Here is a 12,589-nt window from a genome sequence, read left to right as displayed (position 1 = left end):
AAGGTCTGGGGAATTTAGGATTTCTGGGTAACTTGAACTTCCAAACTGTCAGAATTCAGTCAGATGAACCAAGTTCATAAATAGCATAATCCTAATAAAAACACCATTGCAAACATTAGCTCCAGCCATTGCAACAACGATTTTGACAGCAAACCTTTTGTGCTGTATTTAAGGTTGGGAATGAAAAGCTGAATGCCATTAAACATGGAATTTTCTCCTCCCATTTTTGGATTATTATGCCACATCAAACTGTTTTCTCTGTTTGTACCCAGAGCGTTAGGCATGTTTGATGGAAATAGGCATATACTGCGTTCCAAACACAAGGAGAAATTATGTGAAATTGTGTACCTCCTTGTGACAGCTTGATCTCTTAGTGAAGTTTTCTGTTACTGAAGTTCTCTATTACTAACACTAGAAGTCCCCTTGAGTCCAAAACGTGCTAGACGTTTCAGTGAAATGTGAAAACACAGTTTGGCCTGTAGCCATTCACAAATCTAAACCCTGTAAGCTGCAGCTTTTTACCCACTGCTTCCTGCACGTTCCCTGGTTTTTCCCATAAATAATATGATTCGGGAGTGATTTTTAAATGCCCATCAACAGGCAGAGCAGCGAGGGTTTGGGAAGTAAACGCTGCAGAGAGATTGTGAAGACATCGCGTGGCCCACGCGCTCCTTCGGTTACTGCCGCAGCGTCAGGCAAGGCACTGGGGCAGAGATAGGGCACGGAGTGGGAGACTACAAATGAGCAATACAGTTCCCAACAAGAGAAGGGTTTTAATCTGATCATGGGCTAGACCACGGCTTGGAAAATAGTTTTTAATGTGGTCACAAAAGTATTGGAGCCCGGTGGCAGTAACGCCAGGGACGGCGCATGAGGAGAGCGGGCAGTAGCCCGACGCGTATCGAGCCGGGTGGCTTTCCACGTCAGCAGCGGCCGATGTCGCCCCGATTTCCTGGAAGCGGGCCGTACGAAGGCCGACGCTCCCCTCGGGGTTCCGTCTCCGCTCTCCCGGCGGGCAGCGGGGCCGCGCTCGGCAGCCGGGGCGGGCCGGCCCCGGGCCTTCGGCTTTGCCCGCGGGTGAGGGCCGGCGGCGCGGCGGGCGGCGCGGGCCGGGCCGCGGCGGCCGCACTACAAGTCCCGTGAGGCGGCGCGGCGCGGGCCGGGCCGGCTCCCTGCGCGGCGGGTGAGGCTGCGTCCGCGGCGAGGCCAGGCGAGGCGATGCCGGCGGCGGGCTCGGAGGGGGAGGAGGGCCCGGCGGGGGCCGGCGGCGGCACCCCCAAGCTGTGCGGGTACCTGCAGAAGCTGTCGGGCAAGGGGCCCCTGCGCGGTTTCCGCAGCCGCTGGTTCGTCTTCGACCCCCGCCGCTGCTACCTCTACTACTTCAAGGGGCCGCAGGAGGCGCTGCCCCTCGGGCGCATCGACATCGCCTCCGCCTGCTTCAGCTACCATCAGCCCGAGGCCGCCGCCGCCGCCGCCGCGGGGGACGAGGGCGCCGCCTTCGAGGTGCACAGCCCCAACGGCGCCGTCGCCGTGCTCAAGGTAGGCCCGGCGGCGGGCGTCTGCCTTCCCCCCGTCCTCCTTCCCCGCGGGGCGGGACCCGTCCCCCGTCCCCTCAGCGCCGAGGCGGCCCCGCCGGCTGGGCTGGGGCAGGCGGTGGGCACCGGGGGCAGCTCGCTCGGTGCCTGGCCCTGAGGTGCCCGGCCGTTCCCCCGCCGGCTCCGGCGCCCGCACAGTGCTGGCTGCGCCTCCAAAGCGGGGCTGTGGCGTTTTCTTTAAAGAAGAGAAGTAATATGTTGTAAAGGCAGAGTAGATCAGCAGTACCGGGCCATCCCTAGCGTTAGTTACGTTTGTTTTTTTTTTTTTTCTCTTCATGATTTTGTTTTCAAAGTGCTCTTCTGAAGGGAAAGAAAATGCGACTGGTGAGCACGATCCGGTTGGAGCAGGATGGGCTAGCCGGCTTGGTTGAGTGGGTTCTGTGGAAACGTCTGGGTAGAAAAAAGATTTCCATGGAAATCTGGTGGATTGTGGTTTTGGAAGTTGACAGGGTGTGGTTGGTTTTCACTTTTGGGGTGTTTATTTTGAAAAAAAATGATGTATGGCAGAAGTCTTCATCTAGTCTGCTTTGGGAGGAAGGAAGAGGAGGAGGGAGAATTGTTTCCTGATAGTAGCAGAGGCTGCTTATCACGTTGCCTTTGCAAGGACTCAGACTCTCACAGGACGAGAGGTAAACGTCAGGATTGTTTTACATATCTTTCCTTTATTGTCATACCTAGGAAAAAAACCCAAGGAAACCATTTCCACTCAATAAAGAAGAAATAAATTCTCCTGAGTATCCATTATTTTTGATTGCTATTAAGGCATATATTTCCCTCAAGGAATGCTCTTGTGCATTGAGTGTGAGTTTTCACGTGAGCCGTGTTCTTTTTTAGCAAGATCCTTAATATTAGAGTATAAGCCTTAAAGTTATTAATGTAAAACAGCAGAACTTCCTATTGAATATTGGAAAAGATCTTTCCTATACATTTATTTAATAGTGGAGATTTGAGCAGTGATAATAAATGCTGAGATTGTAGAACGTGATTGTGTAAAGGTCTTCAGTATTCCCTTTTGATAAATATAAATGTTTGTCAAAATAAGGAATCATTAACACACTTTACTAAAGAATAAGCAAGTTATTTAACTGGAAAACTAACATGACAATTTTAACTATATTTGGTTGAGGAAAAGCAGTGTAATTGGCAGTTTTGCATGCAATCACGTGTAAAAACTACTTTTTCTTTGTATCACCGTAACCAAAGTTTATATTGCTTTCCATGAATCTGCCTTTATAGCCCGAGTGTTCACGTTACAGAAGTTAAAACTGCAGACTTGGTGTAAGCTTTGATTTTTGATAGTTTGAGGGGGTTTTGTTTGTTTGTTTTTAATTAGTATCTAGTGATTTTTCTGTGGAAATCTCCAGGAAAAGACATAATGCATGTTTTGTTTTGAGGATTCTTTTTGAATAGGAGGGCCTTTGTTGAGAAATATGTAATTTATGATTAGGATTATAGTGGGAAATACTATATGCTACCTCTGTAATAAGTAAGTAGTCTGTCAAACAGTACTCTAGCAGCAGCCTCGGGTGTTTTCTGCAGTCATGAAGATACAAATCATACTCAACACCCATGCACAAGTGTAAGGAACAGGGAGTTTCCTTTTTCATATTTTTCTTGGTCTCTTTTAGTTTGTGATGTTACTGCTCTACCCGTGCTTTTTGTATTCTTTTTTTTCCTGTAGTCTCTAGGAAAGAACCTGCATGGACTGGAGCTCTCTTCATGTGTCCCTTATAGGGATTGAGAAAAGGTGCCAGTTAAGGAAGTCAAGGTCATTTCTGTAATTAGCAAAAAAAAAAAAAAAAAATTTGTGTCGTCTCCCTCTCATATTGTTATGATGCTTGCCCTAAAGTGGCCAAGTGATTGTCCATAAAAATGCTATTACGTTATAGGTGTTTATATAATAAAAAAGGAATTAATGAAAAACTTGAGGGATGTTGCAGGACCAACTGGTCTTTTGTGGCTGTGTGATTCACCAAGGGGTAAGGCTTTTGCAGCTGGAATTAATTTTCTTCTACCCAACACAGTGGTTCTTTAAGGCCTTTAAAAACATTTTTCAGCTAAATTAGGTAGAGACAGAATTAAGAATGAATTCAAGATGTTAAATTAAGAAAAAACAAAACAACCCCCCACTCCCCCCCCGCAACTGATCCAGCCCCTGTTGAAAACAAATGTGATTTAATCTATCAAGCAAATGTTACACACAGAGCAGGAGGAATAAAGTCAAGTCAAATGTATTCTTCACCCTCTAACTCACATGCCTTGTTTTCCTCAATTTGTTGCTCGTTCAAAATTTCCAGATCTTGTGATCTGGTCTTTCCCATTCAGTATTATAAGCTGAGAAGAGCAATAAGAAATAAGCAACTGGAATTCCAGATTGAAATGATGGCGCTGTTGAGGAATGCATTATTTCTTTGTAGTGCCTCAGTTTGTTGTTAATGTAGCGATTTAATCGTCTGGATTGCTCAGTCTTTGTCATTTAATGGGAGCTGAGGACTGTATGATACACTTGGGGCTTGTTTTTCAGTTTGATAACAATTTCAGGAAAAATATCCTGTAGCCTTTACAGCAAATAAGGCAAATTGTTCATAATTTGGAAGCGTAGGTAACCAACCTGGCACTTGCATGATTGTAGCTTTTCTATATATTTCCAGCAGTTAAAGTATATTAGAAGTTAAGTGTGTGTAAAAAGCTTTTCCATTTAAAATATACAACAGGTACCATCACTTTAGGTAAAGAAGCAGAGAAAATTGTGTACTTCACGAAGTATGGATAGATTATGTTTGAGAATATTTTCATGGAAAGGGCCTGATCATGCAAATACTTGCTGTAACAGAATGCTGGTAATACAGTCAAGTGAATATTTGCCTGTGTTTGCACAGTGAGGTCAGTCATTAAGGGAGAAAAGAATTAGCATTATGAATATATATAAATGAACAAAGGGGTCATTTCTCATTTATTTTTAACGCTGTGTCTTATAGTGACACAGTTCACTTTCTTTTGAAACAAACACTGGTCAGTGATGATAGACTGTGTTTCTAGTCACTTCTGCGTGGATAACTTCTTTGTGAACAGTGGTGAATTGGGAGGGGAACAGAAATTGCACAGACTTCTTTAAGAAAAAACTTTTCTGGGTTATTGGCCAAGTAGTAAGCATTCCAGACACTGCAGATTTTGGAGCCCAGATCCTTGAAAGTTTTGGGATACCAAACTTGCTAAAATCAGAATTATTTAGGAGCTTTTAGTCTGATTTGTCAATAAACTTTAAGGATGTGGCAGAGATTAATAATGGGGTGCTCAAGCTTAAGTAGTATTGTCTTAGGACCTAACACCATTAGGGCCTAACTCAGCTTAGAAGGTACCTCAGCAGTGAAGGTGATTTGTTTCCTGAACTGATCCTCCCCCCCCCCTCAACTTTGCTGGTTAGTGGTTGCAATGCTTTAATTAAAAATTGGGCTGCCCTCCAAAAAAAGCCATTTGACTCCAAATTTGCTGTTTGATCATAGCAAGATTAGTAAATCTTAAGAAATGCAAACTTCCCGGCGATGTTCCCTTTTACAAAAAAGCTTGAGGGAGAGTTTGTCTGTGTTCAGAAGAGGATTGTGGCAAAAATTTTCGTGAGTTTCCTCAAAATGGCACGTTTGCTTGTTGCATTTCTTTGGACTCTTCCAGAAAGTGTTTGATTGGCATACATGTTCCACCAGTGAGTCCAGTTAGATGATGCCACTGGGTAGTTAGTTTCCCCAAATAATTCTCCTGTTTGTGTCTTGTGTGCATCAGAAGGCGGCAGCTCCTGCAGCATCCTTAGTGGGAGAATATAGGGGAATGGTTTTAAGTCAATAATAATAATTTGCCATCATTTATATTGAAAAATACATGGGACTCTTAATGTCTCTTCACTTACAGAGTCTTGGGTTGCTACTGTTGCCTGTAAGTTTGCAATAGTAATTCCTTATCGCGCACCAGTTCGGATGACATTTTGGTGTTTTTTCTTCTCATAGAAATGCCTCCATTAAAATGTGGCTCGCTAAAGTTCGTTCTCACTGCAGTGCCATGCAATAGTTTGTACAAGTAAGGATTTTTTCTGAGATCTGATCAACGCTGCACCTAGTTATATGTTCTGTCTCTCATGGTGGGCAATAGCCAAATACTCAGAGAAGCCATGAGAAATGGGACAAGCATGGAAGTGTTCCTTTCTCTGACAGGTAAAGTGAGTTAAAAAAAGGTTTGCAAATTTGTCTTTTGCTTAAGAGTAGGGGAAGAGGGAGACAAAATATTCTATGTGTGGTTTTAAAAGAAAAAAAAGTCCATTTCAAACAACAAGCTTCAAAGATTAAATTTGTTTAAACAAAACTCATCTTAACAAAGATTCCCAGGATACTCCTTCACTTGTAAAGTAAATAATTAAGATGCATGTATAAACTCAGCAAAAACTGTTCAAAGGGAGTGGAAAACTCCGTAAGAGAAGGAACACCATGTATGCGAAGGAAGGAAGGCAAAGTAACAGGCAGGGTGCAGCTGCAGGGTACCGAGTAATTCTTGGGAAAATTACTTAAGACAGGGGAGTGAGAAACTTGTACTGCTTTGCTATCCTGTTTTATATTGAAGGACCATAACTGCTAACTGATCCATTGTGTAACAATGACATCACTTGTAAACTGAGGATGCATATGTGCTGCTCAGCAGAGAACAAATGCAGTTGGGAATTTAAAAGCAACAACTAGGAGCAACTCCAATAAAATCAATTCATGGTTTTCTGAAGACTATTGGGCAGAGGGTAATGGGACAAATTGTGAAAAAGGCTTGTTAAGATGAAGTAGTCATGGGCAGAAGTTAATTGTAGGTATAATTTAGATTGACTCCAGGTGAATTGTCTCATTAGCTATGTTGTGGTAGCAAAGAGAACCACTTAAGTACTACATCCTGTGTTAGTGGAAGCTCTTAGAATTCTTGGTGGTTTTCTGCTGGAGCATAGTAAAACATTGCTTTTATAAGGCCTGTGTGTGAGTCTATCTAAAGGGTATGTAACCTCTCAAATTTACCATAAAGGAAGACTCGCCACTGGATAAAACTCCAAAAGAAATACTTCTGTGCTAGAAATAGAAGGGTAGATGTTTACTCTTTGCAAAAAGTGCCTGGATTCTGTAGACTTAAAGCCTGCTGCTGTGGTCATTCCAAAACTGCCAGTGATGGTTGTGTGGATTGATGTTTCCCACTGTCCAGTTCTTTGACACTTTCTGAGAAACCTCATAGACACTTCTAAACTATTCTTTTCCCATGTCTTTTTTTGAGGGAAATGTTTTCCTTCAGTTTCCTGTGAGCAATCAAGAATAAATAAAAAACTAATTTCCATTTCAGATTAGAAGTATCTTGCTTACATATCTTACCAACTGAGAAAAGTGAACCTGCTATGTCCTCTTGTATCACTATTTGGGTTTTTTTCGCTACTCGATTGGATTTATGAATGTTTATTTTTATGTATCTTATGTTGTCTTCTGTGTATGATGTATTGAGAGGAACTGGAGCAGGAGCTCCAGGAGTAACTGTGTCTGTTTTCTGATTAACTTCCTTGCACAGTGCTTCAGAGCCATTTGCTGTAGGATGTTGTGGATGTTAAAGCTCATATGGGTACAAAAAGCCAAATCGTAAAATAAAAAGCTGTCTCTGTGATTGCTAAACACTGAGATGGCAGATTACTGAGCCAGAGAGAGCACCCTGGGGAAGCATCAGTTCTTGTTTGTCATATTGCTTATGTTCTGTCTTGTAATTAGCTGCTCTCAGGGTCAAAATATGATGGTAAATGGATCTTCAGTTTGACTAGACCAAAAGTGTTCTCATAGAAAAAAATGAGGACAAATCTGTGCCATTTATGTGCTTCACGTAGCAGTTACCGTACTTCCTTTGTAAGTAATTGGTGGTGTTTGTTGCTCTTCGTTCTTTTGCAGCTGTGCCCTGCACAGGTACCCTCTTCAGTTGTGATAAACAGAACAGGAAGCTATTTGGAATTAAGTTGTCTTTAAAGAGTAAACACAGTCATATGCCCAAGTAATGAGGGTTTTTTATTGGTAATGCCACCAACCACTTTTGGAGAAGGTAGGAGAAAGACTGGCTAAAAGGTAAGCACTCTGTGTGCTTACAAGCCGAAGGACTTAGGTGCGTGTCTCTACACAAGAGTTAACTTTTTGTTCTTGAACCTACCATGTTACTAGTGTCGGGTATTTGTTCTAGACCAGCAGCTGAGGATCTATGTTGGAATAAAAATGCTTTTCCAAGTGAGCACCTGCAATGTCAGTTACCATCACTTAGTCTCTTGTTGATATTTGTAGATTGTCATTTGACACACCTTGAAATTACTCTTTTAGCTGTGATTCTTACTGAAGCTTAAAGATGTGTTTGAATTCTTGCTCACTTATTCACGTTAATGACTGTATGCTTGTAGAGTAAATATTCATGTTGGGTTTTTTTTTTTTAAATGTGATCTTTCCATAGTTAGCTAGCTCATGGGATGATGAGGTAACACAGTATGTAGATTTAGTCATTAAAGTAGGAGGTGTTACAATGCATTATTAATCCGTTGGTTTCTGCTAATAATAAAGCAAGTTAAAAAAAGAAAATTAGAATCTTCCAGAGTGTGTATGGGAGCTTTTTTTTTTCATAATACAGATTTGTAGTTATATATTTAAACGCTTTGTGTGTAAAATATAAAATGCTGCTGCTGCGTTCTCTAATGTTTCAGTGTAAAACTGGAGAAAAAAATGCATGTGACTATTTCTAATGGAAAATGGATTTGGCATGGAAGTCAGGGATGTGTATGTGTGCACAAGGTACGTCTAGTACATTAGTGGTCATTTCTTTTAAATAATATTGGTTTTGGGTGATGACACCTTGCTGGTCTGCAAATTATCTGGGTTGGTTTTTCTTATTGCACTTGGAATTACTGTATTCATATACTAAAGAGACACACTGATCTCATCAGTGCTCTGGTTCTTTGTGTTGTAGGCTGCAACTCGTCAGGATATGACATACTGGCTTCAGGAACTTCAACAGAAGAGGTGGGAATATTGTAACAACCTTGACGCAGCAAAAAGGGACAGCCGAACTTCCCCAACACCAAGTGACTTTTCCAAAGGTCTTGTTGCCAAAGACAACCCTGGTAGGTTGAAAATTTAAGTAAAAACAGAATGCATGTTTCTATTTGGTGTCAGTTAATCACTGCAAGGCATAGCACTGGGATAGAGAAGTCTTAGGATGTTTTTTTTTCACGACTTGTTATCAAGTAACTCTATGTAAACTTTGCATATGTTGATGATGCTAAAATTATTTAACGTAAATGTAATTTTATGTGTGATTTCATATCTCTTACGAAATCTGTTGATTTTAAAAACAGATTTTTAGAAATGAAGTAAAATGGAGTAGTCCTATGGCTAGGTGTCATTAAGTGGCAAAGTACAGTTTAGGTTAGATAAGTTGTCTTTTAGTGGTTGCAGTATCTTAAAAGCTTAGTGTGTTAAGTATCCTGAGATGTAAACTCCATTTTTTAATGGGAACAGGTATATTTTGAATTCTGAATGACCATACTTTGTTTCCAAAAAAGTATGGTGTGGTGGATCTGTCTGACTGTGATAAAAATTTCCTGCCTTTTAAAACTGGAAGGCAGTTTGCACTGATACTACGTAAGTGAAATTCAGTCTCCGCAATACCTTTAGCCAAGCAAAATGTAATTTTAGACTAGTGTCAGAGTTACAAAAACATATCAGTGTATTATACAAAGTTATTCTGCATTTTTTACTACATTGGTCAGGCAGTTCTGAATTGTTTTATTCGTGAATCATTACAGAAATGGATTCCTTGCTGATTTCTGTTACCCATAAATAAGACTGAGTAAAATCCTGTTCTGTGTCAAGTTAGATGTGTTCGTAAAGCTCTCTTGGGTTTAAACAGAGTCTTGAGGTCAGACATATTTCATCAACAGATTTTATATTTTGTTGATTTCAGTTTGCTCATACTGCAAAACCAGAAATGTTAAGCTGTGGTCTTCCCCGCCCTTCTCTCCCCTCCCCTGGTTCAGATCCCATGCTGCAGTATTGTCCTCTAACCCAGTTTACTGCTTTCATTTGAGAGCAGTCTGCTTGCTCAACCACAGCTGCCTTGAGAGTTTGTGTTTTTGTAGGGGCTCAGCTTGATGTTTCAGCTACACCAATCTAACGGCTAGTCACTACTTAAAGAAAAGCCCAGCTCTCTCCCTTGATCTAGCACCGGTGCTAGTCTCACCCTTCCTTATGCTAGCGCAGGGACCGCAACTAGCAGGAAACATCTTTTTCTCCAGGTTAGTTTTTGGCCAATGTAGCTTCCTGTAGGGACAGATGAATGCCAGGATTAGCTCAAGAGAGTTGTTGGGAATGCAAAGTGGGATGGTTTTAGACCACCTTTCTGGCAGCAGAGAGTCTCGTTAGCAGCTTGTCAAACCATATCCAGCTTCTCAAACCATATGCTGCAAGAACACAGCTATTGATGTGCAAAGATCTAACACCTTGCAGGTGTTGGAAGGGGTAACAGGCTTTTGCTCTTTCAAACCTTTGCCTTCCTACCTTCAGCCCCTCATTTTCTGCTATGTAGTCTCCCTTTTTGTATTTTGTAGTGTTTGTCTGATCCTGTGCTGAGTTGGTTGAGTTCAGAAGTTAGCCAGAAAGGAAGGTTGTTGGTTTTTTTTACTGCTAGCTTAATGAGTGGAATATATTTACTGGGCAATCAGGGGACTTCCAGAGCTGATGCAAGGAAGGGAGCAAGGCATAGTGGCTAAATACAGGAAGACAGAGTGAAGGAGCAGGCAGGACTGCCCTCTTTCGGCAGCAGACTGTTGGATCAGATCAGCTATAATAAGTAACTTGGCCCCAAAACTCTGTTCTTTCTTGTTTGTGCTACTTCCCTCAGAGCTTAAGTACAGTGTGAAATTAACCTGCTGGCACTGTAGTCTGTGTAGGTACTGTTCCCTCACTCCTGTTTTGCATCAGATCTAGCAATCGTAATCCAGTCACTTTAGATCACTGATCTGATATTTTCCTTTCTTGTGAATTGTTGGGGGTTTTCTGGATCAGCAAGCTGACCCATTTGTGGTTTGTTTTTTTGTTGTTGTTGTTGTGGTTTGTTTGTTTGTGTGGTTTTTTTAATTGTTAGTATTATTAAATCCAGTGCAGGGAATGTCAAGATAAAATGCATGGGCTGAGTAGACCCATCCATTTCAGGGCCAGCCTGCAGTTAAACTACATTATGTAGAATTTGGAACTACATCTAGAGTATCTCATTTTTGAGGACAAGTCACAATGATGACTTTGTTGTCAACTGAAGTGTTTAAGTAGGGATTTCTTCTGGGGAAAGTGCAGAGAGCCTGAATGATTGACGATTGTTTCTTTTTTTTTTTTAAACAAGTACTTTAAAAGTTTCCTGTAGAGTTGGGGGGACTCTTTAAGGCTGTGATTCCATATTGATGACCAAGATATGTGTCTTGCATTTTTAAAAAAAAAAAAAAAAAGTGTGCATTTGATGTGCTTTATACTGGAGCTTAGAAATTGGTTTGTTTTGCTAGCGCTTGAATACAGATGCTATCACTACTGTTTTAAATGGGGAAGTAGCCCCTCTTCATTTCAGAAACAAAATTGCTCACTGTAGTCCTGCCTGTTTTGTCCTGTTGTCCTTCCCTGCCCTCCCCCTGCCCCCCCCCCCCCCCCCCCCCAGTTTAGGAATCTGCACTAACTGGAACATAGGTAAAGCTAAGGTACTGCTTTATGGATCAGGCTTGGTAAGTTCTTAAGAATTTTCAAGGTAGTGAAAGTATTCTTCAAAAGTATACAGTGAAAGTATTTTTCAAAGTGGGCTGTGGGAAAGCTAATGTTAAGAAAATTATTCTGTAGGATTAGTCGTGGAGCTGCCTTACTACTATGGAAGTCAACTAAATGATTTATTCTTTACAGGATATGGGATTTTTTTTTTTTTCCTTGGAATTGATTGAATGTTAATGTAGTTTTTATAATTTCACTTCTTAATTATGCTGTTCCTCAAGTCTTAATTTGAATTAATAAAAAATGGTATGTCATGTATTTATAAGATTGTTGTGTTTTGAAATAAGTTTAAAAACAAGATTATTTTTTTCATGGTGATTGCATTAACAACCACATTACATTGTTGTGCTGTACCTGCTGTGTAGTCCATACCTCTAACCAATCAGCTGGCTGCTGTAAGCAGGGGATCATGTACAATGACCAACCTTAGGAACTCAGAGAAGATTAAGCCAGGCTGATGAGCCTGTCTGTTAGAGGAAATGGTGTTTATTAGAAATTCAGCTCTTGAGCAATTCATTTACCTGGGCCATACTATAAAGAGATTTTGTAGTCTTGTCAAATCATACAGGTAGAAGATGAAACAAGCTCTAAGTATGAAAACAGCATGTTAGTATTCCAGCCTGGTTTTGGGTGCCATTAAGTTTTTGGTGTGTGGTTGTTGGGTTTTTTGAGGGGGCGGGGGCATGGGGTTGCGTGGGTTTTTTTGGGTTTTTTGGTTGGTTTTTTTTTTTTAGTTGAAACCTATTGTGTTATCTTCCCCTTTATTAGACAGTGAATATGATCAGAAGTTAGTTTTATCTAACTTATCCTAGCTGAATTTTGTTCAGCTCAAACAGCCAGGGTCCAAAAGAATTTGAAATTTAGTTTGGCCGATAAGGCACTGAAGAAGTTTCTATCAGCACTGTTCATAAAATAAGTCAAGGCAGTGTAATTTGTACCTATATTTGAAAGATGACATGATATACTTCTGTTTCAGATGCCATTTTTCAAGGGTTTGAGAGATTTGTAGTGTCAGTGATGTTTGATATATCGTATTTTTTCTCACAAAATGGTATGTCTTCCTACTTCTAATCTTCGATATGGGCTAAATAAAAGTAACCATCTGCTGAGTAATTGGAGGGTACAGCTTACTTAAAGATGGCCTTGCTGCTAGTGCCAAGT

General features: G+C 41.2%; 1 protein-coding gene across 5 annotated transcripts in view; it reads left to right on the top strand.

Moving 5' to 3' along the window:
• TBC1D2B (TBC1 domain family member 2B) overlaps window positions 1-12,589 on the top strand; it is a 40,098-nt gene that overhangs the window by 178 nt on the left and 27,331 nt on the right. For 2 of the 5 annotated variants that reach the window (XM_052807524.1, XM_052807523.1), the window contains exons 1-2: window positions 1,040-1,539; window positions 8,592-8,745. In XM_052807524.1, coding sequence (XP_052663484.1) covers window positions 1,219-1,539; window positions 8,592-8,745 — 475 coding nt within the window. In that variant the 5' untranslated portion in view covers window positions 1,040-1,218. Of the gene's footprint in view, window positions 1-1,039; window positions 1,540-8,591; window positions 8,746-12,589 lie in introns of those variants that run through there. The other 3 variants (XM_052807521.1, XM_052807520.1, XM_052807522.1) reach the window with 3 other exon arrangements.

Source organism: Harpia harpyja, chromosome 14, assembly GCF_026419915.1.
Source record: "Harpia harpyja isolate bHarHar1 chromosome 14, bHarHar1 primary haplotype, whole genome shotgun sequence".
In the NCBI taxonomy this organism is placed as follows: domain Eukaryota; kingdom Metazoa; phylum Chordata; class Aves; order Accipitriformes; family Accipitridae; genus Harpia; species Harpia harpyja.
Note: the sequence above shows the minus strand (reverse complement) of the source record. Positions and strands in the feature narration are given on the sequence as shown.